Source organism: Abramis brama (genome assembly GCF_963993115.1).
Source record: "Abramis brama genome assembly, chromosome: 9".
NCBI classification, from domain to species: Eukaryota; Metazoa; Chordata; class Actinopteri; order Cypriniformes; family Leuciscidae; genus Abramis; species Abramis brama.
Window position 1 is genome coordinate 44322081 of NC_139971.1, and position 26664 is coordinate 44348744.

At 37.9% G+C, this 26664-nt stretch overlaps 4 protein-coding genes across 5 annotated transcripts in view; 2 read left to right on the plus strand and 2 right to left on the minus strand.

The window, feature by feature from the left end:
- Nucleotides 1-7151, plus strand: part of nnt2 (nicotinamide nucleotide transhydrogenase 2) — a 25648-nt gene extending 18497 nt beyond the window's left edge. Inside the window, exons 18-21 of the mRNA XM_084124315.1 lie at nt 2298-2379; nt 3283-3401; nt 4976-5091; nt 6872-7151. Coding sequence (XP_083980441.1) covers nt 2298-2379; nt 3283-3401; nt 4976-5091; nt 6872-7018 — 464 coding nt within the window. The 3' untranslated portion in view covers nt 7019-7151. The remainder of the gene's footprint in view (nt 1-2297; nt 2380-3282; nt 3402-4975; nt 5092-6871) is intronic.
- Nucleotides 7020-11396, minus strand: dtwd1 (DTW domain containing 1). Its single transcript, XM_084124316.1, has 4 exons — nt 11114-11396; nt 9591-9734; nt 8269-8467; nt 7020-7432 (listed from the first exon to the last, which is right to left on the minus strand). Exons 1-4 carry the CDS (start codon nt 11306-11308, stop codon nt 7206-7208), a joined length of 765 nt encoding a protein of 254 aa, XP_083980442.1. The 5' UTR covers nt 11309-11396; the 3' UTR covers nt 7020-7205.
- Nucleotides 11397-11446: 50 nt separating this feature from the next.
- Nucleotides 11447-26644, plus strand: LOC311089734 (uncharacterized protein). Of its 2 annotated transcripts, XM_084124671.1 has the most exons (5): nt 11477-11522; nt 14325-14401; nt 25279-25336; nt 25435-25557; nt 26353-26644. In XM_084124671.1, the coding sequence occupies exons 2-5, from the start codon at nt 14377-14379 to the stop codon at nt 26504-26506; spliced, it is 360 nt and encodes a 119-aa protein (XP_083980797.1). In that variant the 5' UTR covers nt 11477-11522; nt 14325-14376; the 3' UTR covers nt 26507-26644. The 2 variants fall into 2 exon arrangements, 1 of the variants encoding a protein (XP_083980797.1); XR_014607749.1 differs by lacking the exons at nt 14325-14401; nt 25279-25336; nt 25435-25557; nt 26353-26644 and adding an exon at nt 13236-14201 and having other exon boundaries at nt 11447-11522.
- Nucleotides 15746-25381, minus strand: fgf7 (fibroblast growth factor 7). Its single transcript, XM_084124670.1, has 4 exons — nt 25267-25381; nt 23949-24395; nt 18803-18909; nt 15746-18665 (listed from the first exon to the last, which is right to left on the minus strand). The coding sequence occupies exons 2-4, from the start codon at nt 24241-24243 to the stop codon at nt 18450-18452; spliced, it is 618 nt and encodes a 205-aa protein (XP_083980796.1). The 5' UTR covers nt 24244-24395; nt 25267-25381; the 3' UTR covers nt 15746-18449.
- Nucleotides 26645-26664: the final 20 nt, after the last annotated feature.

Consider the following 26664-nt stretch of genomic DNA (forward strand, 5'->3'; position numbering starts at 1 on the left):
ATCTCTATATGGAGCAAATGAGCTGTTCCTCTGGGTCCTAAAGCCAGGTTATCTTCAGTGTGCATTCAGATGCACATGTAGACATTATAAATAATGTTTTGGTAAAGTTTTAGCATTTTTTCAATTCAATTCAAAAACTTTATTGTCCATCCTCACTAGAAAATTGTCTTTAGACAAAGGCTCAACAAACAATACAACAACAACACGACATCAATTTTTAAACCAACCACATCAAAACCGACACAATTCTTATCAAGAACATAAGATTAATCTTAAGATCCCATTTAAAATACCAATAACAGTTGGAATAAAAGTCTTCTTATATCTGGCCTTTTTTCCAAAGGTACTTTAGACCGTCTGCCAGAAGGAACATGAATAAAAAATATATATTTTAGTTTGAATTTTGAGCATTTTTAGGTTTTTCTATGTGAACTGAAGCATTCCTCGCATCCATTCATTCCTAAGGGGGTCAGATTGACCCGAGAGAGGAGGATTCGTTACTTTTTTAAATTTAAACCACAAAACTCCTCGAATCTATAAAAAAAAATGTGTGTGTGTGTGTATTCGTGGTTCAAGTGCAACAAAAGTCCTAATCTTAAACACTCACATAAAATAAAAAAATTAACAAAAGAGTTTCGGGTCAAAATGACCCGAGGGAAGACCGGATAACTGTCAACAAATGTTTTATTAATGTTACTGGAAGAACGTTACTTCATAACCTTGAGAGAACCTTGTCCGAACGTTAGCTAAAGTTCTAAGTCTCGACTCAGAAACGAGAGAGAAAGTGTGAGAAACATGTGGAGAAGAGCCTGAACACGGGTCACACACACACATGTGTGCGTGTCTCGAGTCCACACGCGATCTCCTGCGGGGAGACATCTGGAGTTCAGGAAACTCTGCAATCTGACTGCAATCAAACGGATTTCCCTGAAAGTCCTCACACACACACACACACACACACACACGCGGCTGATGACACGATTCTCCACACTCCTTCAGTTATTAGCAGGAAACATGAAGCAAATGTGGATCTTGAAACATCAAGTGAAGGGGTTTAGGGGATTCCTCCATGGCAGGAGATTAATAACTGACATGAAGTGTGTGTGTGTGTGTGTGTGTGTGTGTGTGTGTTTTTCTTTTTCCTTCTCGTGGTTTTCTTTATTAACAAAAAAGAAGAGTATTTTACAAATAGTACAGTACAGTATACACGAAAATACAACAAATGTGCCAGTTGCACACTAGCGGGATTCATGTAGATCTACATCAAGACATTGAAAGATTTATACATTTTCAAAGTTTTAACTGCTTTTTGCTTCATAGAAAGTCGAATTGAAATTTAAAGCTCAATTTCTCTCTTAAATGACGTAAAACAGGGTTTTTACAGGAAAATGTACATTTGTGAACATATAATTTTGCCATTAAAAGAATAGTTTATTATATAATAAATAGAGTGTGCTTGTCTCTATAGTTCTCCAAAAGAACAAATAATAAATGTTTTCAAAACTACACAAATCGGCCGTCAATGTTCTTTTGTGATAAAATTACAAACATTTTGCCAAAATGGTCTTACAATCGGGCAGTGCCGAATAAATGAAACACAACTGTCACAAAAAGTGCAATTAAAATCAGTGTCACTTTTAAATTTCACAAAGTAATGTTTAACTGGGTAAATTCTATGTAAAACTTTGAATGAAACCCCATTAACTTTGTTTGTAATTAAATATTTATTACGCATAAGCCAAACCGTTTTCCACACAATATTGTCTGTCAATTGATTCCAATATTAGTAAATATAACTATGAAAAATATAATGCAGCAATGCTACATTTTTCTAAATGTCAATCATTTGTTAACAAACAAGTATTCATTACTTCAATGAGCTCATTGTTTCTGCATTAAATTATAAATTATTGCTGCATTATAGATTACATTGTTTAAATTAATAACTTTTTAGCTAACTGTGATTTTGTATATGTGCATTTCTGAAATACATAACTTAGACAGTTTCCTCAGATCACTGTAAATTGTAATTCATGCATTTTCTGTAAAGCTGCTTTGAAATGATGTGTATTGTGAAAAGCGCTTCAAATGTTAATTGAATTGAACTGAATTAAATGTAAGGCAGAGACACATTGTTTCTTTGAAATAACGCTCTTATGAATCTGTTATGCGAGTTAAAAGAAAAACAAATATGCCCTACATAAGAACTTACTATAGTAGGTGCAGACCATTGTTGAATATTAATTCTTTTCTGATGTCTAAACAGTGTGTGTGTGTGTGTGTGTTCTCTCGGACAGGCTGGGGTTTGTGCGCGGCCAAGGCTCAGTATCCCATCGCTGACATGGTGAAGATGTTGAAGGAACAGGGCAAAACTGTGAGGTCAGACGCTCAACTCTCGCGAACTCTTAAATCAGCGAGAACATCAAAATAACCCCAAAATAATCGCATGCTGAACTCTCACACATCCAATGTTTTCAATGTCTCGAATACTTGGCAGGTCAGCAGCGTATTTCTGTTAAAAAGGAGACAAAACACATCTGTGTCTAATAAAAAAGCGCTGGTAAAAACGCAGGCGTTCTGTAAATAAAGAGGGAAAGTGTAAAACATTCTCCGAGTATTTACATCGCAGACGGTGGAGAAGCCGGAATTTATAGCTTGAGGAATCAACCGTTACGCTTTATTCTCAGGTGCCCTTGTTATACTAATAAGTTCTGAGTAATATTAATTAACAACATGCACTTACTATATAATTATAGTTAGTCATGTAATTATGCATTATACAAAAAAAAACATTCTTTCTTAGTATTTTTGTCTTGTTTTCCAGTACAAATAAAGCCAAATGACATCAATTGCAAAATGTATCCGTTTTTTTTGCTTAAAACTAGAACAGATATCTGCAGATGGACTATAAATAAATAATAGTTTTCCTTCTGAATTAAGATTATATTTCTGACTCCATTGGCAGATATTAGTTCTTGTTTTAAGCACAAACTCACTTCATTTTCAGTTTTCATTAAACAAGACTTAATATCTTCAGTCATTCTGCTTCTCCAGTAAATGCATCTTGATTTAAGAATGTTTAGATATTAGTGCTGGAAAACAAAACGAAAATACTGAGGAAGAACATCATTTTTGCAGTGTTTTTTACTATAGTAAGTGTAACTCCCACTTGCTCTGCTGTTGAAAAGTTTCATGTTGAATTGTTCTGATTATAAAGCTCATATTCTGCCGTAGTTGAGTATCGTGTGTGTGTGTGTGTGTGTGTGTGTGTGTGTGTGTCAGGTTTGGGATTCACCCGGTGGCCGGACGAATGCCCGGACAGCTCAATGTGCTCTTGGCCGAGGCCGGCGTCCCGTACGACGTGGTTCTAGAGATGGACGAGATCAACGATGATTTCCCAGGTCAGATTTATTTAAAGGGGTCCTATAATGTCCTGTTCACATGATGTAAAATAAGTCTCTGATGTCCTCAGAGTGTGTTGTGTGTGTGTGACGTTTTAGCTCAAAATACCCCACAGATATTTTTATATAGCATGTTAAAATTGTCACTTTTTGAGAGTAAGCAAAAACGCACCGTTATTGTGTCTGTCCCTTTAAATGCAAATGAGCTGCTGCTCCCGGCACAGGGGGCGGAGCTTCAACAGCTTGTGTCCTTTTAAGTCCCTTTAAAACTTTTAGCCTTTTATGTTCAAACCGGAGTCAGACAATGATGGAGAGACTCAAGAAGAAGTGACAACATGTAGAACTGGACATTTCTGAATGGTTAGTTGATGAATTTATGTATCTGATGTGGAGTTATCTTCTAGTCATTGATTAGCATATTCTGTCTTGATAATCTATAAATCGTGTTCAGGGGGCGGGGTTTATGTAAATTCTAGGGTTGGTGATGTCACTAACCCGAGAGGAATGTTGTGTAGTCTCTACCAGCCGTTTGTTGTAGTCCTTAAAAAGCGATTTCTTTAAAAGCAAATATCTCCCTTTGCTTTGAACTTTGAGCGTTGTAACTTTGCAGATGTTGTTTATGCTCAAACAGCAACATTACACACTAACTAAAGTTAGAAAAGTCAAATCATAATCAAGCACCCCTTTAATGTTTTATTTGTATAGGGACAGATACAATAAACAGATACAACTGTGACAACAGCCATCCAGTGCGTGGATCATAGTGCTTGTGGCTAAAGCTAATTTGCAGCACTTGTCCCTAGAATTTAATTGCAGATTTAATAGCGTGTTGATCAGAAGAGCCGATTTGCAGTCTGATTCTGTGTTGTGAAGTGCATCACGTTCAGTTTTCCTCGTCTAATTTATTTACAGTAATCAAATGCGTCAATTAAGGGCTTAAATACTTACAAACTGTATTTAAAGAACTGATCTGACTGTTATATCAACTCAGACTTACTTTGTAAACCATTATACATTTTATTTTTCAGGATTCTTAGATGAATAAAAAGTTCAAAAGAACAGCATTTATTTCAAATAGAATCTTTTGTAACATTATAAATGTCACTTTTAATCAATTTCATGCGTCCTTGCTGAATAAAAGTATTAATTTCTTCTTCTTTTTTTAAATAGTAGTAATAATGTTATGTTAAATAGCCAAAGTAAATTTTTATGCCCATTGATCTCCACTGAATATGAAGTAGTGAGCGAGTTATCAGCCGTTTGACTGCTGTCAGTGGGTTGTTTACGCATGCGGTGTTAAACACGTCTCGTATCTGTCCGGTACAGACGGACGAGCCGATGATCAACAGACGGAAGCGGTCAGGACACATGTGGAGTCTGGTCTTTGTAATAACTCATTTTGATTATGTAATTGTGCCTAGACATGCAACCTCGAGTTGGAGTTGGAGTCGGAGGGCAGCACGTGTTTTTATTTAGCCGGCGCAGATAAGCATGTAGAGTGAGGGAGAAACCTGATCGCATCGCATGAGAACGACCGTCTTATTATTCGTGTGTGCGTGTGTGTGTGTGTACAGAAACCGACCTGACGCTCGTGATCGGAGCCAATGACACCGTCAACTCCGCAGCGCAAGAAGATCCGAACTCTATAATCGCTGGGATGCCGGTGCTGGAAGTGTGGAAGTCAAAGCAGGTGATTATTGATTACTGATTATACACAGCCGTGTGAATAAGGTCTACGTCTACGCTTGAAAACACAAAATGTCCACACATTTTTTCCAACAGTTTCACACTGGCTACGTTTACATGCAACCAAATAATCCGTTAGTAATCGGATTGACGACTCAATCGGACCGAAAGCTTCATGTAAAACACATTAATCGATCCGATTGAGATCGGATTGAAAGGGCTGGTTAATTCCTTTTCTAATCCGATCGAGAGAACATGTAAACACTGGATCGGATTGAAACGAAAATAGCGTGATGACGTAGAAATAGCGTGATGACGTAGAATAGCGTGATGACGTAGAAATAGCGTGATGACGAAGAAATAGCGTGATGATGTAGAAATAGCGTGATGACGTAGAAATAGCGTGATGACGTAGAAATAGCGTAATGACGTAGAAATAGCGTAATGACGTAGAAATAGCATGATGATGAAGAAATAGCGTGATGATGTAGAAATAGCATGATTACGTAGAAATAGTGTAATGACATAGAAATAGCGTGATGATGAAGAAATGGAGTGATGTAGAAATAGCGTGATGTAGAAATAGTGATGACGTAGAAATAGCGTAATAACTTAGAAATAGCGTAATGACGTAGAAATAGCGTGATGACGTAGAAATAGCGTGTGATGACGTAGAAATAGTGCAATGATGTAGAAATAGCGTGATGGCGTAGAAATAGCGTGCGATGACGTAGAAATAGCGCGATGACGTAGAAATAGCGTAATAACTTAGAAATAGCGTAATGACGTAGAAATAGCGTAATGACATAGAAATAGCGTGTGATGACGTAGAAATGGCGTGATGACGTAGAAATAGTGTGATGATGTAGAAATAGCGTGATGATGTAGAAATAGTGATGATGTAGAAATAGCGTGATGACGTAGAAAAGCGTAATAACTTAGAAATAGCGTGATGACGTAGAAATAGCGTGATGACGTAGAAATAGCGTGTTATGATGTAGAAATAGCGCAATGACGTAGAAATAGTGGAATGACGTAGAAATAGCGTGATGATGTAGAAATAGCGTGATAACGTAGAAATAGTGTGATGATGAAGAAATAGAGTGATGATGTAGAAATAGCGTGATGACGTAGAAATAGCGATGATGTAAAAATAGCGTGATAACGTAGAAATAGTGTGATGACGTAGAAATAGCGTGATGATGTAGAAATAGCGTAATGACGTAGAAATAGAGTATTTATATCGTAGAAGGTGGAGAAACCAGAATTTATAGCTTGAGGAATAAACCGTTACGCTTTATTCTCAGGTGCCCTTGTTATACTAATAAGTTCAGAGTAATATTAATTAACAACATGCACTTACTATATAATTATAGTTAGTCATGTAATTATGCATTAAGCAAAAAAAAAACAATCTTTCTTTGTATTTTTGTCTTGTTTTCCAGTACAAATAAAGCAAAATGACTTAAGATATCAATTGCAAAATTTATCAGTTTGTTTTGCTTAAAACTAGAACAGATATCTGCAGATGGACTATAAATAAATAATTGAAATGGCGTTTCGGGTGCTTGAAAACGCAAACTTTTGAAAACGTGTAACAAGTTTTTTTTTTAAATGGTCTCCGTGTAAACGACAAAAACGTGAATCTCTGATGACAATGGGGTCGTCTGTCCGCAGAAAAACTCAAAGAAAAAACTTCTCTGTTTTAAGCGTATCGTTGTCATGTAAACATACCCTTTGTGTGGACATGGCCTAAGCGTGTGTGTGTGTGTGTGTGTGTGCAGGTGATCGTGATGAAGCGCACTTTGGGTGTGGGATACGCTGCGGTCGATAACCCCATTTTCTACAAGCCCAACACTTCCATGCTCCTGGGAGACGCCAAGAAGACCTGCGACAGTTTACAGGCCAAAATAAGAGACGCCTTTTACTAACAAGAGTGCAAGAAATCATTTATTGTCAAATACACATTGAAGTGCCTTTAGAAATCCAATCAGTGAATGTTTCAGCCATTCTGGGAATATGCATGCGGACTTTGACTTGTAAATAAAAAATATTTAAATCTCACTGAGACAAAATGCATCCATTGTGTTCAAATAATAGTTATTGTTTGTTTGTTTTTCACACTTTCCCAGCAGCCTGTTTGGCTTTATTGATGAGTTTATGCAGGAATGAGAAGAAGAACAGCAGGTTGTCGTATTCTCCCGTGTACTCGGAGAAGTAGTGGATGTGCAGGTCCTTCAGAAAGTAGTAAATGGCCTCTATTGTGGCCAGGTATGTGTCCGGACTGCCTTTCTGACGCCGCCAAAAACAGGTTCTTCTGCTCTTGAGCTCCACGTGTGGTAAAGCTGCAGGGAAATAACATCCATAACGTCACGTCTGAGACACACAGACACATGCTAAAGGGATTTTCACACTGCGCCGTTCTTAAACCCCTCTTTTAACCTTGGGTGGAGGAACATTTCACACTTGTAATTTAGAAGTACATAATAAAAGTACAATGGATTGTACTGTTCTTTAAAGTCCCCCTGTAGTCAATAATTGTATCCCTTAAAACTCATCTAATCACCAAAATTTAATTTTTGTCCTTGAAAATATATTCTTCATGCCTTATAATATCTTGAATGTAACTCGACACCCTTGCCTCATTTAGTATTTGCAGTTCTATGAATATGCAAATGAGCCCCGCCTCCACTCACTCGCTCAGCTCAGAGATCCACTGGTTGACGATCACACGTTGATCTGATTGGTTACAAGGTAGTTTGTGATGTCAGAAACACCAGCGATTTCAAAGTGTGTTTTTAATGTGGTGTTTTAATAAGAATATATACGTGGTTTATCTTAAAGCATATTGAAAACACCACATTAATAACCATTATTAAAAACACGGTTTGAAATCGCTGGTGTACCTTGTAACCAATCAGATCAACGTGTGATCGTCAACCAGTGGATCTCTGAGCTGAGTGAGTGAGTGGAAGCGGGGCTCATTTGCATATTCATAGAACCACACATACTAAATGAGGCAAGGGTGTCGAGTTACATTCAAGATATTTTAAGGCATGAAGAAATTTTTTTTCCAAGGATTTTTTTTTTTTTTATATTTAATTTTGGTGAGTTTTAAGGGATAAAATGATTGATTTTAAAGTGTGAAAGGCGCTAAAGATGAGAGGGAATCTGCTGGCACCTTGAAGACGTTCATCTGTGATGATTCTGGTGGTTTGGTTCCAGGTGCTGTCGATGAAAACCACTCTCTGGATCGGGCAGGTGTGAGTTTCAGAAGCCGCCGCCTTTAATCTCTTCGATCTCTGCGCTCCACCGGCAGAAAAATACTCCCATAATTCCTCCACCGTCATCGCATCCGGTCCGGGAAACACCAGCACGATCTGTGGGAAGAACAGGGATCCGTAAAACCCGAGACGGACTCGGCACACGGTGGGTCGGAGGGGTTTCGCTCAGTGCTGGGCGGTATACCGGTTCATACCGAACACTGCTGTTTATTTTTGTTACGATATTAATTTTTAATATACCGCAATACCAGTGTGTCGCTTTAACAGCGCTGGGAACGCGACACTGTCTGAGAGGGTCTTTTCACTGTGAGCGTGACGGTGAAGATGAAGAGGTTAAACTATAATTGATAGCTGTCAAATAATATTGCAGTTTTTCCCATACATTGCTTCATAATATCAACACTGCCCGCCACAAATAGATTTTCTAGAAGGCTTTGACATCGTTGGATAATCATGAGCACTGCACGTTTCAAAGTTAGGGTTAGGGTTATACTTTAGATGGCAACTTCTTGAATCTGCAACGATATGAATATGACACAGTGGGCAACTGGATATAACACAGCATATTTTAAAATGAAGGATTTAAAGTTTTTCGATCGCGTCTCCTGTGAAGCTGATCTTCTGTTCGCATTCACTCACTTCGCACGGGCCGACCGTCACTCGCAGACAGTAATGCACACTTCACAAGATATCACAGCTGGATTCCATTAAATCTGCAAGGTTTGTGAAATTAAATGTTTATTAGATATTCAGAGATTTGTTTAAATGACGTAGATGCGCATTTGCTGAATGTTGACGGCAAATGAGAAAGTATTTTAGCCTGATTGTTTGCCTTTTCTGTAACAAATAATATAAAAGCAACACTTTACTTTTTCGCATACCATTTACTTTCTTTGTTTACCAGTTCTGTCTAACAAAGTATTAGATATGACTGACAGAGATCGTAAACTAATGAAGACGGAGAATGTGAGAGCGCTGTGATCAGACGTGCCGTTCTCTTCTCTGGTGTTCTCAGCGCCACCCGTCAAAATAAAAGTCCATCTTCCAACACATCGGCCAATCAGAAAAACTTATCGGCCGATGCCGATATTTTAAAAGTGCCAAATATCGGACGATATATCGGTCGACCACTAGTTAGGGTACCGTGAAACCGGTATAATTTTGAAAAATACCGTGATATAAATCTTTGGTCGTGCCGCCCAGCACTAGTTTTGCTCACGTTTTCTGCGCTCTGGTCCAGCTCGGGGATGCAGGGATATGTGTAGATGGTGACGTCTTGCGGCGCGAGGATTCTGGCCTGAATTGCCGTGCTCTTGCCGTCCGTTTCATTCGGGTGTTTGATGATGTCGATCTTCACCGGCAGCTGAAACACCAGACAGATGTTTCATGAGCTTTAAAGGGGACATATCATGAAAATCTGACTTTTCCCGTGTTTAAGTGCTATAATCGTGAAAACCCAGTAACTTTGTTCTGGTGAGCCTTTCTCAAAAAATAAGCCGATCAGATTTCGCTCTCCTTCTGACGTATGAAGAGGATCTTATTATAATATTACCGGCCCTTAATCTGCATGTTTACACTCACGACAACAGTGACCAGTTCTAACGCAAAGCCTGAAGCTGTTCTGTCGTTGAGCTCAGACGAGCACTGAACACTATTGACCAGAACATGTCACCGCTGTCTTATAAACACCTCAGGAGCTGTGGACACTTGTGGAGAAGTTAAACATGATGATGAGATGATCAGTGTAACTCCACAACAACTACAGAAATGTCTCCACTAACATTCAGAAACTCTTCCTGAGTCTCTCCGTAAGGCTGCACTCGCTCCTGGTGATTCTGGGATTCTGGATGAGGGAGATTGGCCTGTTTTGTTATTGCCGGAGTTTCTGAAGCTCCGCCCTCTTCTGAACGGAGGCGGAGCTAAAGCTCATTTGCATTTAAAGGGACACACACAAAAAACAGCATGTTTTTGCTCAGGCCCAAAAGGGGCAAATTTGACAAGCTATAATAAATGAGCTGAACTTTCACAGACACTTTCTGGGGACGCCATAGATTTATATTACATCTTGTGAAAAGGGGCATAATGGGTCAATTTAACAAACACAACATGCGATTCATTGTATATTTTGTTTTCCGTGGACCGTGAAAGGAGATGTTGATTCATATGAGAAACTGACTCAAATAATTTTCTATTCCTAAAACTATGGAAGGAATGAGTGTTTGGCAGCCATGAGTTTCCTGTGGGTTTTGGATTTATTGAGTAACTTTTATGTCGAGGCCAACTGTCTTCCAGTAATGTTCACCACAAACCTTATTTTACTCATAATTCCAAAATGTAAAACACAGTTAATTCAATCATGAAGAACTGGCTCGGTCTATAAATTAATTAAGTTATTCTGATTCAAGATTATTAAGATAAATCATTTACAATAAACATTGCAATATTCCATAAAAAATAAGAACGGTCAATTCTATTTTCATGGTGACTTTCAATTCTGGTAAATGTGACTACTTTCATATGACTTAAATTCCAGATTCTTATTGTTTCTTGTCATTTTAGCATCAGTCATTCAAGTTTGGAGCGACATGATGGTGAGCAAATGATGACAGAATTGACACTTTTGGTTTAATTGTTCCTTTAAATGTGCAAAGTCATAATTTGATTATTTAAAGTCATGCTAACTGAGTTATGTGTGATGATGATAATGCGAGCGCGTGCTGTTTAATGTGATGTTTTACGGACCTTGACGCTCGGAACGTCCCGCGGCTCCAGCCCGACCAACGCGCAGCAGCTGTAGCAGTAAAACATGCGCGACGCGCCGCAACGCGAGCACTTCATCCGGCCCGCGCGCTGCGCGTCATCCAGCGGGGCGTGCGACGCAAGCATCAGGCCGCTCAGAGAGCTCCTGTCCCCGGCAGCGCAGTCCTGATCCGACATGACCGCGTCCACACACTCCACACACACTGTAAAACAGATGACAACAATCCCACGTGTTCACTGCGCACCGGAAACACTCACGCGCCTCCAGGAAGCCGGAAGAGAAGCGGGCGGTTGCCTAGCAACAGACTGTTGTTTGTTTGAGATCATGGAGAAACAGACGAAGAAGAAGAATATTTGCTCCCTGGATGATTTTATTGAAGCTCAAGGATTGGTGGGTTCAAATGATCATTTAGCAGAATAAAGCAGCTAAGTTATGTATATATGTATGTATGTATGTATGTGTGTGTGTGTGTGTGTGTGTGTGTGTGTGTGTGTGTGTGTCTGTGTCATTATTAACTCTGTCTCACGAATTCGCGCCAAAACTTCTCACGAAATTGCGCCAAAACTTCTGTGGTGAGTCTAAACCGTCTAAACAAGTCCTCAGATGATCAAAATGAATATGTATAATTGTATATATACCTCTGACAAATAAATTTAATATAATTTTGGCAGCAGGTAAAATAAGTCTAAACAAGTACTCGTTTAAATGTTTAAAATGAGTTTATGTATATATATATATATATATATATATATATATATATATCATAAAAACGGAGTTTAGATTGTTTTAAAGTGCAAGGTTGGACTTTTATATTACACACAAGTTTACTTAATTTGTCTGTCATTTCCTAGCTCTGTCAGTCTAGTCAAATATGCGTTATTTGCAATGATAAAAATGGAGTGTGTGTGTGTTAACCTGCCTGTGAACTCCGAACCTCTGTTTATTTCATTTACTGTAAGACATTGATATAATGATACATTATTATATTTATATTAATTTAAAGTATAATGGACCTCATGAAATTGACAATTCAGCACATTTCCTCTTCAGATTCTCATGAGTAAAAAAAAAAAGACAGATTAAAAAAATTATATAAAATAATGCAAAGTATGTATACGTCATGGTAGTATTTGTTCCTATAACTTAGTCTAGTTTTATATTGTATGATGCATTTTCATGAAAATAATATCACACTGCAAAACATTGGTCTTAAAAATAGGCCTTATTGTGTAATCAAAATTAAACTATTTTAAATATATACAATTTTTAAATGAAATAAAAGAAATGTGACATTATGAAGAGTTTTTGAGATCCACTCTATAATTTGTTTTTTAATCTTATTTAATACATTCTATACATTTACAGTGCTTTACTGTGTATAATAAAACAAACATCCGGTCCTTGATTTTGGTTGGTTGAGTCGCGTTTGAAGCCATTGTAAATTAAGGCCTGTTCACACCAAGAATTATAACTATATTAGTGTCCACACTAGCGCACAATATCGCTCTGGGTCATGCCGAGAACATAGATACCAATTTTGCCATAGTCAGCCAAACTTCCTGTTCGCCATTTTGATTTTCTTTTAAAAAAAACTGCTTTTTCAAGCTCCTCCTAGACCGTTTGTGTTCATAAAATAAAGCATTTTACGACAAAATGACCGATACAGGAAAATTGGGTATCGTTCGACTCAGCATGCTGGATCTAATGGTCCTAACGGTTCAGAAGTTATTAAGCAAAAATGTCAATTTTTCATATCTCCTGACCACTAGGTGGCACTGTGTCGAAACTGTGCAGGTAGCCTCAGGTCATGGTTGTCAAAACACACACCAAGTTTGCTCTGAAGACGGTAAAGTGTTGTGGAGATATAGCCTCACGTTCATTTTGTCGTGCGATTCGTTCATGCGTTATTCGAGAACGGTTTGACGAATCAACTTCAATTCCATTTTCTGAAGATGATCTGGTCCAATTTTCGTGAAAATCTGAGCAATGGTCTAAGTAGGAGGAGTTTGAAAATGTAAGTTTTTTGGAAAATTCTATATTGTGGAAATCTTTCTTCAAAATTTGTGCCAAAGCATGATTGCTTTAATACACCATTTGTTTCAGGTTGATTGGCCAGTGACGTGTGAGGAGAATCTGGACGAGTCTTCATCACATCTCTACCGTCACTCTGGAGAAATATATGAAGAGCTCAAAGCCAGAGTCCCTTTTCCGTCTGAATCCCTGCAAAAAGACCTGCAGAGGCTTTGGATTAAACTGACTCTCCAGAACTCAATCTTTTCCCGAGAATCTGGAGCTCCGGCCGTCTGTGTGGAAACATCTGTTTAACCTTCACGCAGTCTGACTTTGCACCGATCATTTGGCAGAGACTAAACGAACCGTTAGCATTTAACACGTTTAGTTTGTCACCATGTGTTTGTGGTGAGGATGATTGAGGCCATTTGGCTGGTCTCAGCGGATTCAGACGAAGACAACAACACACTGATGTGAGACGAATGATACAAGATCCTCTTGACTCCATCACAGATACAGAGACAAATCCCATCAACCTCGATTAAAAAAGACGCTTCCAAAAGTTTTTTTTTTTTTTTTTTCAGCGATGCCATAGAATAACTATTTTTGGTAGTAACTATAACTAAACTCATCTTTTATCACCAAAATTACATATTTAAATGTTTTTTTTTCCTTCATGTCTTAAAATATCTTGAATGTAACCCGACACCCTTGCCTCATTTAGTATGCGCGGTTCTTTGAATATGCAAATGAGCCCCGCCTCCACTCACTCACTCAGCTCAGAGATCCACTGGTTGACGATCACACGTTGATCTGATTGGTTACAAGGTAGTTTGTGACGTCAGAAACACCAGCGATTTCAAAGCGTGTTTTTGAGACTGTCTTTGGTTCACTGCAGTTTTAAGGAGAAAATACTCAGCAATGGAGTCGACTTATGAATTTACACATGGTTTGACTTATAGCATATTAAAACACCACATAGACACATAAACAACATTAAAAGCTGGATTTACACCACAGGGGGACTTTAAAGAGAATGATTAAAATGGCATAAAACTGAGATCTACCAGCACTTCACTTCATCAGACTGATTATTAATGACACACAGAATTATTATTTTTTTGTGGCCTATCTGAACGTCTGATATTAATGTTTCTCTGTCCATCTGTGGATCCGTTACAGAGGTTTTGATCAGTGTCTCAGGCGCAGACAAAGGAAAGCACAGAAGAACGGCATGGATGATTCTTCTGTTCGCTCAGGTATGAGGAAGCTGAACTTTTCTGATGTTAGCATCAGATTTTATTACTATTCTTAAATGATTAATGACAGTTGTTAAAGTCCCCCTGTAGTCAATAATTTGATCCCTTTAAACGCATCTTTGATCACCAAAATGACATATTTAAACGTTTTTTCTTTTGAAAAAATATTCTTCATGCCTTAAAATATCTTGAATGTAACTCGACACCCTTGCCTCATTCAGTATACATGGTTCTATGAATATGCAAATTAGCCCCGCCTCCACTCACTCATAGCAGTTCAGCCCTGTGGTGAAAATCCAGCTTTTAATGTTGTTTATATGTCTATGTGGTGTTTTTAATATGCTTTAAGACAAACCATGTGTAAATTCATAAGTCGACACCATTGCTGAGTATTTCCTCCTTAAAACTGCAGTGAACCAAAGACAGTCTCAAAAACACGCTTTGAAATCGCTGGTGTTTCTGACGTCACAAACTACCTTGTAACCAATCAGATCAACGAGTGAATGTCAACCAGTGGATCTCTGAGCTGAGTGAGTGAGTGGAGGCGGGGCTCATTTGCATATTCAAAGAACCACGCATACTAAATGAGGCAAGGGTGTCGGGTTACATTCAAGATATTTTAAGACATGAAGATTTTTTTTCACAGGAAAAAACGTTTAAATATGTAATTTTGGAGATCAAAGAGGAGTTTTAAGGGATAAAATTGACAGGCAGACTTTAAAGCATTTTCTAGTGATGACCTCAGATACTAGTCCTTGATAATGATTTAAACAAGCAAACCTATGCAGTAAGGGCAGTCGGCGCCCTCTGGAGGAGAAACCGCTCTGATCCTTGTACGAAAAATATGAAATCCCATTTATTTTTACCCAAATTCTTTTCCATTTTAATTTCGCTGGTTTTAATGGATTTATTAAATCATTAACGGGTTAATTAAATGTTAATGCACGTCTAACGTATGTATAATCAAGTGAAGTGGAATACATTTTCTTCATCTGCATTATTATCTGAAACAGTAATTATCTGACAGCTCAATGCAATGATCCTAAAAATAGGCTTCATTTTTGTTCTGGCAGAACATAATGTGTTTTTTCTTTCGATGTTGAATTGTGAGCCGGTCACGGTCTCGAGGGATTCGCCCATGTGTGTTCAATCTCTGTGTTGTTTTAGACTTTATCTGGTCTTAGCTCAGATTCAAAGCTTTGATAAAACTCAATCGACGTGTCCACAGTTTACACTGCCAGAATCGCTCAGTCTTTTGATTTTATTTGGACTCGAACATGCTGAACTCATGTTGTGTGCTGAAGGCTTTCGACCAACAAACTAACAAACAAACAGACGCCAGATGAATTCGAGACACGTTTATCAAAGAGATACAGGACAAATGATTAGGACATTTTCATGGAATGACAAGTAATTTTGAGATTCGTTCACAGACACTGATGAAACACACTGATTGTAAAGGTCCAGATGGATCCCGAGCAAACCTTTTGTTTGATTAAATCAATGATGTCGTTTTTAGGCCCGTGAGAGTCTGTTTACATCCAGAACATGTTACAAATTATACGCTTAAACCAACTTTGCGTGACTTGGCAGAAGTGTTCACCTTACTTTAACTGTGTTTAGGTCAGAGGAGGGTGTGTGTGTGAGTGAGTGAGTGTTTGTGTGTGTGTCTCTCGTTCACCTCCTGGGAATCATGTTTCGCTCAAGCTTCTCTGACTCCATCGATCAAGATAAAATACATCCACAAGAAACAACAAGTACACAAACACTGAGGACTGAGCAACACTACTTAGCAAAACTATATGACAATTAAGTATTGATTAGAGTGTAATTTATCGTACTGTGTGAGTGAGAGTGTATCGTGATACGAAAGATGAAATCGCTGATTAATGATTATTTTGCTAGATGTAACCGGAAGGAATGGAAGCTCATCTCTACCTCATAAAGAAAAAAATCATGCTTTTGTAAATAATAATTACAACCTTAAAAATTTAAAGAGATTTAAAAAAAAATACAAAAAGTTGAAATTATGACAAAAGTCAAAATAATTATGACAGTCGTAAATATAACAAAGTCAAAATTATGACACATTAAATCATAATTTTGACAAAAAAAATTGAAATGGTATTACTAAGTCATAAATATGAGATTAAACAGTTGAAATTATGAGATAACATCGGAAAAACATTGGAATTGAGTTTCTGTCATAATTTTGACATTTTATCAAAAAAATGTGTCTGTTTTATGTCATAATTTCAAATTAGTATGCCATAATTATTGTTTTTTTATGTAAAAACACTGAATTTTACTGTTAAATAAACAAAAAAGTCCCCGGTTTGTTTGACATCATCATTATGATGATCAGTGTTCAGTAACTTAATTTCTTAAGATTATTTTTCTCCCAGCCGGTGTGACAGGGAATAAGATAAACGCAGTGAAGCTGATCATCAGAGCGGATGAAGGTGAACGTCTCAGATCACGCCACGCCATAGAAAGGTACATACATATTTTATTGAGATTGATCTATAATCATATAAAACCTCAGATTTCACTTAGTATTCTAGCAGCAAAAAATAAACTCCTGCGAACTCTGCAAGTTTTTTCAGCACAGCGATCCGGAATACAGTTGATTATTTCAGAGCCACCGACACACATATATAAATATCATAAATAACACACAATGACACATGGACACAATCACATTAAAACACGGAGGGATTGTGTGGAAATTATATGCTCAGACTCGCTTGTCAAAGCCATTTCAGCTTAATGTGTTTGACTAATGAAAGTGTCTCTGTATGAAGGCTGATCAATAATGAAAAGGAAAGTCGTTTATGTATGAGTAATGGAATATTGACAAACATGTGATTTCTTAGAATGAGTCAATCGCGTGAAAGTTTTTTAGAATGCAAATATTGCCAAAAATTAAATAAAGGAACTGATTTTCTCACTGAAATGAATACAAGAATGGAATGTTTCTAAATGAAAAGCAAAACTCCTCCGGATGAATGTTGATCGTTCATATAAATGCATTGCAGTGTTTATTCGATGTTTTCACTCTTGATGTCTCTAATGGTCGTGAAAGTGCGGTGAACAGAAACATAGACCCTCTAAAAAATATAAAAATAGTTTTATCTCAAAACACAGATGAGTATTTATAGCTGTTGTTTACATGAGTCCAAAACATTTTCATATATAAACCCAGTGCTGGTGGCGTTTCACCAACGTCTTCTCGGCAAAGAAAGAAAGAAAGCATGAATGTTTTATTGCATTGTAAACCCGATTAAGTTGGCAAAACAAATAATTTTTTAAGTTAACTAATTTAACGTTTACATAAGCAGAACTTGCAGATTTTTGTTTTGCACTCATACATTTTAATTGCAACTTAAAATATTTGAGTTCGGTAATTCTAACACAACTTAAATTTATTACATAAGCTCAACTTATATTTTTAGTCGTGGAAACTTGGCTAGCTTTAACCAGCTAATTCAATAAATACTACATTGCTTAATGGTAACACAATGCTATGATAGCAGAGCACTTGCTGAATGAGTACAGCAATATAAAAGTTTAACATTCACTGTCCTCAAACAAAGCTCATTCTCCACTCGTCACCATGATGGCAACCCCTCAAAAAACCCAACAGAAACTCTTCTAAACTAGCATAATAAAACATTAAACATTACTAAATCTCCCACTTAACATTAATTCGGCACAAAAAGCATTATATAACACTTAATTTTAGCATTTACTCTCCCTTTTGAATGTCATGGTAAAGCATGCTGGGAAATCCCAGCCCAGTTTCAGTTAAATTTAAGTTTATCTGAATTAAAATAAACAAGTTCATAAAATGTAACTTAAAATCTGTCAGTTTTGTGAACTCAAAAGAAAAAGAAAGCTCTAAATACTCATAAAATTAAAATTAATTTGATGGAACTAATTTGTATAATTTGAGTTGGCTCTACTCAAACCAATTGATTATTTTGAGCGTTAGGGTTTACAGTGTGATAAAACCTACTTCATGCTGACAGTAAACTCGCATGCGTCTTCACGCCAGCTTCTTCTCGTCTTCACTGCACTTTCGAGGGATGAAGTGAGAAGTGATGCTCTCCCTCCTCGTCTTCTTTCCTTTCAGCGGCCGGCCGTTTTTCGACATAGCGATGAACATCTCTTTTCCATCTTTAGTCTTTCTGACAGAAGCGTACGCGGTGTAGTAGTTCTCTAAAAACACTTCTTTAAAGTTGCAGCTGTCGTTGTAGTCTTTCTGTTCGGGAAAGGAGAGAACAGGTACGACACGACCTTAGTTCGCTGTAAAAGTTGCTATATTTACTCTTAAAAGCATGAGAATGCATTAGCTTGAATCAGATTAAAAGATGTGTTTGCAGGACAGATGGGTTTTACTTTGCCCTGTAACATTCCGGTTCGGTTCATGGAAATATAATACTGGCTCTTCAGGCCTTTTATGGCCAACACGCCTCCCTCAGAAACCGTCCTGATCTCCAGAACACCTGAAACACAGACAGCGGATCAGCCTGAGCGTTTGAAGACCGGCTTCAGGTTCCTCAGGGCCAAATCTGCCTTGGAAAGACGTTGTTTAACCCTTTGCTGCTCCTCATTTAGGGGAAATTTAACAAATGTAAATATAAAATGCATACTTTTTTTTTTTCCGGGTACAATCTATAAATCAGACACACAGCAATGATGGGGTTAATGGAAAAATAATTAGAAAAATTAGAGGAAAAAAACTGATGGACTAAATAATTTAGGGGTCACACAGTTCCGGTCAAAAGTGGCCAAACACCTCAAAGTTTCTCCCGGTATAATCTATTTGCTAACCCTTATGTATAATACATTATAAAGGTATAATATTTGCAGATTCTGAAATTGGTTGTTTGTCATGTTTTAATGCATTATACTTTGTAAAAGTGTGTTCAATTAATAGATTAGTATTATTATAACTGTGGTTACAATTAGAGTCCATACAGTGCATTACAAGGCACAATTACTGCATTAAAAATACTTTTATAATACAGAAGGACTTTAAGGAAAGTGTTACCGTATATTTTTAGTTTAATAATATTTTATTTATTTTGCATTTTGAGGGAATGTAAGGGTACTAAGTAATATCTATGCAATAACACACACACACACCCTCCACACACACACAATTTTTACAATACAATACAATTATTTAGTCCATAGAATTTTTATTTTTCATAATTATTTTTCAATATTTTTGTTTTTTTTGGGGGGGATAGATCATAATTATTGGATAGATATTACTTAGTACCCTAACATTCCCTCAAAATGCAAAATATTAAATAAAAAAAAAAAAAAGACATTTGAGGTGTTTGGCTACTCTTGAGCGGGAGGAGTGCGAGTGTGTGTCCCCTAAAGGAAGAGCAGCAAAGGGTTAAACAACTCATTTTCAAGGCTAATTTGGCCTCAAAGTATAATTATTAACTATTTTTAAGGAACATTTAACCTTTACGAATCATGTCCAGAATGTTTTGTGTGTGTTCACATAGCAAATGTCATCAAGTGTGAAATACCATTCAGATGAAGTGCAAAAATAAAACAAAATTATTATTTTTATTATTATTTTTTGCTTTAAATTGATTAATAAATGACCTAAATAACATTTAATTATTTGAGTTAGTCTGTAGTAATTAGACTACATTAGACTGATGGTTTAAATGTGATGTGTGTCATTTTTAAGACTTAAAATACCACCTAATATGACAGGGGAAGGTTGATTCCCACACAAAGAATGAACTTTATTTGTTTGATTTTTCTGTTTAATGACACACTTATTCATTTCTATGAAGCAAGCAATTTCATTTCTTTCTTTAAGATCGTAACTGGAATATCAGGATCAGATGATTCGATCAACAGTGAGTTAAACGCTCCAGTTGCGCTCCACATCAGATATTTCACAGCTGAAGGGCCTGTTTGTTACGCTCGTGTTTAAATCAGAAACGGACACTACTCTTGTCGTCGTAAGCTCTGTGTTTGTGTTTGTGTGTGTGTGTGAGTTGTGTAAGGACAAGTTGTGTGGTTTACATGTGAGAGCTGTAATGGTATAATAAACTGCTGTCACGACACAACTCTGACAACCTCAAAACGTGTCTGCTTTTCTCTCCCTCTGTTTCTCTCCTTCCCTCACTCATGTCTCAGCAGTGTGTGTCTTGCAGTGTGTGTCTTGCAGTGTGTGCAAGCAGTGTGTGTGTTGCTGTGCGTGCAGTCGTCGGCCACATCTGGCTGTATCAATTCTTCTTCTTTTCATCGCCAGCTGACGTAATCGCTCTCCCTCTGGAGCAAAGATGCATGGTGTCACGCCAACTTTCTTCTCATACACAAACAAAATAACTAATAACCAAACATGCTTGAAGCTGATGTTCTGAATGTATAACATCAGGTTCAAGCCAGTTTGGTGTAAACAGAATCATTAATTTTAATATCGATCGTCATAACATAAGCCTCAAGTCTGAGTCCTGGTTCTGACTTCACAATTTTTGGTAGCATCTTATTTTACAGTGTCCTTGTTACATATGTTACATGTACTTACCATAGTAATAAAGTAAATTATGCATAATACCTTAACCCTTTAAGTACATGTAGTTGCTTAATATTACTCAGTACTTAAATATATAATTGCACTGTAACAATGACACCTTAAAATAAAGTGGAACCCACATTTTGTTTTGACGCTCCCTTGAAATCTTTGTCAGTGCCCTGTTGTGTTCTGACACACTGACTCTTCACGTCGGAGCACTGAGTCCTGTAACGAAGGGAAACGAGCTATAAATACGCGCACCTGTTTCTCTTTACGCCTGTCACTCGCTCGTCACTCTGCCACGCGACCGGAGAATAATCCACTGCAATCTGAGCCGAGCGCTTCCTTCAGATTCACTGCGGAACACTTTATACTAATATAACGCAAGGATAGACGTAAACATATTATTGTATAATCTAATAATGTTTCATAAACACTGTTAGATTATAAAACACTTAAACACTTAAAGTTAATTTACATTCAGTTGAAACTGTCATGCAACTTTGATATTTTTTAATATTTATATTTGAATCTGCATAATGCACATGATCTGTTTAGCATATAATGTGCTATTGTTTGTGAATGTATTTAATTAAAGTTCCCTACTTTTAATGTCTCAATCTCGCTCTATCGCTCCTATAAATGTCTCAATCTCGCTCGGTCGCTCCTTAAAATGTCTCAATCTCGCTCTATCGCTGCTTTAAATGTCTCAATCTCGCTCTGTCGCTCCTTCAAATGTCTCAATGTTGCTCTATCGCTACTTTAAATGTCTCAATCTCGCTCTATCGCTGCTTTAAATGTCTCAATCTCGCTCTATCGCTACTTTTAATGTCTCAATCTCGCTCTATCGCTACTTTTAATGTCTCAATGTCGCTCTATCGCTACTTTAAATGTCTCAATCTCGCTCTATCGCTACTTTAAATGTCTCAATCTCGCTCTATCGGTACTTTTACTGTCTCAATCTCGCTCTATTGCTACTTTTAATGTCTCAATCTAGCTCTATCGCTACTTTTAATGTCTCAATCTCGCTGTCGCTACTTTAAATGTCTCAATCTCGCTCTATCGGTACTTTAAATGTCTCAATCTCGCTCTATCGCTACTTTTAATGTCTCAGTGTTGCTCTGTCGCTACTTTAAATGTCTCAATCTCACTCTATCGCTGCTTTAAATGTCTCAATCTCGCTCTATCGCTACTTTTAATGTCTCAATCTCGCTCTATCGCTACTTTAAATGTCTCAATGTCGCTCTGTCGCTACTTGAATTAGTGTCGCTCTATCGTTACTTTTAATGTCTCAATCTTGCTCTATTGTTACTTTTAATGTCTCAATGTCGCTCTATCACTACTTTAAATGTCTCAATCTCGCTCTATCGCTACTTTAAATGTCTCAATCTTGCTCTATCGCTACTTTTAATGTCTCAATCTTGCTCTATTGTTACTTTTAATGTCTCAATGTCACTCTATCACTACTTTAAATGTCTCAATCTCGCTCTATCGCTACTTTAAATGTCTCAATCTCGCTCTGTCGCTACTTTAAATGTCTCAATCTCGCTCTATCGCTACTTTTAATGTCTCAATCTCGCTCTATCGCTACTTTAAATGTCTCAATGTCGCTCTATCGCTACTTTTAATGTCTCAATGTCACTCTATCGCTACTTTTAATGTCGCTCTGTCGCTACTTGAATTAGTGTCGCTCTATCGTTACTTTTAATGTCTCAATCTTGCTCTATCGTTACTTTTAATGTCTCAATGTCGCTCTGTCGCTACTTGAATTAGTGTCGCTCTATCGTTACTTTTAATGTCTCAGTCTTGCTCTATCGTTACTTTTAATGTCTCAATCTCGCTCTATCGCTACTTTAAATGTCTCAATCTCTCTCTATCGTTACTTTTAATGTCTCAATGTCGCTCTGTCGCTACTTGAATTAGTGTCGCTCTATCGTTACTTTTAATGTCTCAATCTTGCTCTATCGTTACTTTTAATGTCTCAATCTCGCTCTATCGCTACTTTAAATGTCTCAATCTCTCTCTATCGTTACTTTTAATGTCTCAATCTTGCTCTATCGTTACTTTTAATGTCTCAATCTCGCTCTATCGCTACTTTAAATGTCTCAATCTCTCTCTATCGTTACTTTTAATGTCTCAATCTCGCTCTATCGCTACTTTAAATGTCTCAATCTCGCTCTATCGCTACTTTAAATGTCTCAATGTCGCTCTATCGCTACTTTTAATGTCTCAATGTCGCTCTGTCGCTACTTGAATTAGTGTCGCTCTATCGTTACTTTTAATGTCTCAATCTTGCTCTATCGTTACTTTTAATGTCTCAATGTCGCTCTGTCGCTACTTGAATTAGTGTCGCTCTATCGTTACTTTTAATGTCTCAATCTTGCTCTATCGTTACTTTTAATGTCTCAATCTCGCTCTATCGCTACTTTAAATGTCTCAATCTCTCTCTATCGTTACTTTTAATGTCTCAATCTCGCTCTATCGTTACTTTTAATGTCTCAATCTCGCTCTATCGCTACTTTTAATGTCTCAATGTCGCTCTATCGCTACTTTTAATGTCTCAATGTCGCTCTGTCGCTACTTGAATTAGTGTCGCTCTATCGTTACTTTTAATGTCTCAATCTTGCTCTATCGTTACTTTTAATGTCTCAATGTCGCTCTGTCGCTACTTGAATTAGTGTCGCTCTATCGTTACTTTTAATGTCTCAATCTTGCTCTATCGTTACTTTTAATGTCTCAATGTCCCTCTATTGAGACTTTTAAACGTATCAATGTTGCTCTATCGCTACTTTAAATGTCTCAATCTCACTATTGCTTCTTGTAATGTCTCAATCTTGCTCTGTCTTTACTTTTAATGTCTCAGTGTCTCTCCAGTGATAAATCCTCTGTAAAGCTCCTGACACACACCAGAAACATGAAGACCGAACATGTGCTTTGAAACGAAGCTACAACCTCAGACACACACGTCAGAAGTGATCGATGAGCTCTTACTGTAGCAGTTGTTGGGATCCTGCGTCCCGTTGATATTCCCGTTCTCGTCGATCATCAGAAACCACTGTGTGCGACTATAGAGGCGTCGTATTCGGACGTCCCCTCCTTCCATGTAGTCGTAGTTCCTGGTGTGCCGTTCGTGTTTTGAACAGTCAGTCACAGACGCCTGCCCAACGACCCTGTCGCCATCACACACACACACACACACACACACACGGCTGACGACCAGCACGACGTGCAACCACAGTCCACACGGCAACTCAGGCAGTTTCCATTGCAGCGTCCATTTGCGCATTATACTGCGTTTCTCGAGGAGTTCATGATCCACATACTGAAGGCAAAACTCTGGTTGGCCGTGTGAGATCCGCTAGGACCCTTTCCCAGTAAAATCCTCAGATTTTGGAGTGAACTCTGACCTCCTCCTGAAGCATCAGAATCTCCTCAGAGCTGGAGGAGGCAGAAGTGTGTTAGTTTCTGTTGTTAATGACAGTCAAATGATATAAATCAGCAAACGGATGCTTCACACACGGTCTGGTTCCAGGTCAGTTCACAGTTCACTCGTCACTCAATAATCATTCACATGTAAACCAGATTCTACATGTTCAGTGTCTTTAAAATGAGTGTCTTAATCTCGCTCGATCGCTACTTTAAATGTCTCAATGTTGCTCACTTGATACTTTTAATGTTTCAGTGTTTCTCTATCGCTACTTTAAATGTCTCAGCATTGGACCATTCCCTACTTGAATCATCTCAATATCTTCCTATCGCTTCTTCAAATGTTTCAGCATTGCTTTATTGCTAATTTAAATGTCTCAGTATCACTCTATTCCTACACTGTTTCTACTTTAAATTTCTCAATATTGCTTTGTTGCTAATTTAAATCTCAACATCTATCTCCTTTCTTTAAATGTCTCAGTATCACTTTATCTGTATTTTAAATGTCTGTCATCACTTTAAATGTCTCAATATTACTACTTTTAATGTCTCAATGTTGCTCTATCACTTTTAAACGTCTCAGTGTTGCTTTATCGTTACTTTAAATGTCTCAATGTTTCTATCACTTCTTTAAATGTCTCAATGTTTCTCTATCAGTTCTTTAAATGTCTCAATGTTGCTCTGTCACTTTTTTAAACGTCTCAATGTTTCTCTATCACTTCTTTAAATGTCTCAGTTTTGCTCTGCTTCTACTTAAAATGACAGTATTTTCGTGGTCATGGTCTCTGGCTCTCTGTCTAGTTTCTGCCAAACTAACTTACGACACAATACACTGGTTTAAAATGTTGCAATAATGCTGTCTCGCAATAATAAATTGACTTACTTGTGCCTCCAGGACACGCGCTTCAGTCCCAACGATTCCAGAGAAACTTCCAATGTGACGCACAGAGAGAGTGAGTTTTGTGCCGTGCATCTTCTCGTGTTCCTGAACTATGTGCAATCTCTGATAAAAGCCTCATGCTGACCTCACTTCTCTGCAATTACGCCTCAGCCACTCAGCTGTCAGTGGGATGCTGGAGCGAGAGACAGAGAGAACGAGAGAGAGAGAGAGAGAGAATCGTATGTTTCTGCTAGCCAGGTCTCCGGTGGACGTGAGAGAGAGCCGTAAAAATGAGTGAGTGTCTCTCTCTCTCTCTCTCTCTCTCTCTCTCTCTCTCTCTCTGTCTCTGTCTCTGTCTCTGTCTCTGTCTCTCTCTCTCTCTCTCTCTCTCTCTCTCTCTCTTTGTCTCTCTCTCTCTCTCTCTCTCTCTGTCTCTGTCTCTGTCTCTCTCTCTCTCTCTCTCTCTCTCTCTCTGTCTCTCTCTCTCTCTCTCTCTCTCTCTGTCTCTCTCTCTCTCTCTGTCTCTGTCTCTCTCTCTCTCTCTCTCTCTGTCTCTCTCTGTCTCTCTCTCTCTCTCTCTCTCTGTCTCTCTCTGTCTCTCTCTCTCTCTCTCTCTCTGTCTCTTTCTGTCTCTCTCTCTCTCTCTCTCTCTCTCTCTCTCTCTCTCTCTCTCTATCTGAGGTATGTGGGAAGAATCCTGCGAGATCTCGTCGACATTTATGAAGAATCACATGCCGTGACACACAGGCCTTTCTCAAGATCCCGTAGTTCAATTCAATTCAATTCAATTCACATTTATTTGTATAGCGCTTTTCACAAGACACATCATTTCAAAGCAGCTTTACAGAAAATGCATGAGTCCACATTACAATTTAGAGTGATCTGTTATCAGAGGAAATGCATTTCAGAAATGTACATATACAAAATCACAGTTAGCGAAAAAAGTATTATTTTAAACAATGTAATAATTTAATACAGGAACAATGAGCTCATTTTAGTAATGAATACTTGTTTGTTAACAAATGATTATGACATTCTCATATATGTGATCTGAAGGGTCTCGTCTGTCATTTGTTTGGTGTGTTACAGACAAACATCAAAGGCTGATAGTGAATGTACGAGGGTAATAAATCTAACGAGGCGGGCCACAATTGAGGAGGATAAACAGAGGGCCGTTTACTGCGTGAAGGGCTCGTCTCTGCAGAAGGTCAAGCACTCTTTCACTTTTCCTGTTTGTATTTAGCAGGCAAATTTACAGTTTTACACACCTGGCCTCCGCGGGTCTCGGCACATCAAACGTTCCCAGCGTTTCGAGCCCGAGGGAGACAGAACCTCTGGATGCGCACGCTTGCTCTTTCATTTCACAAACGATCGCTCGTAAACCGGCTGATCTCAGAGCTC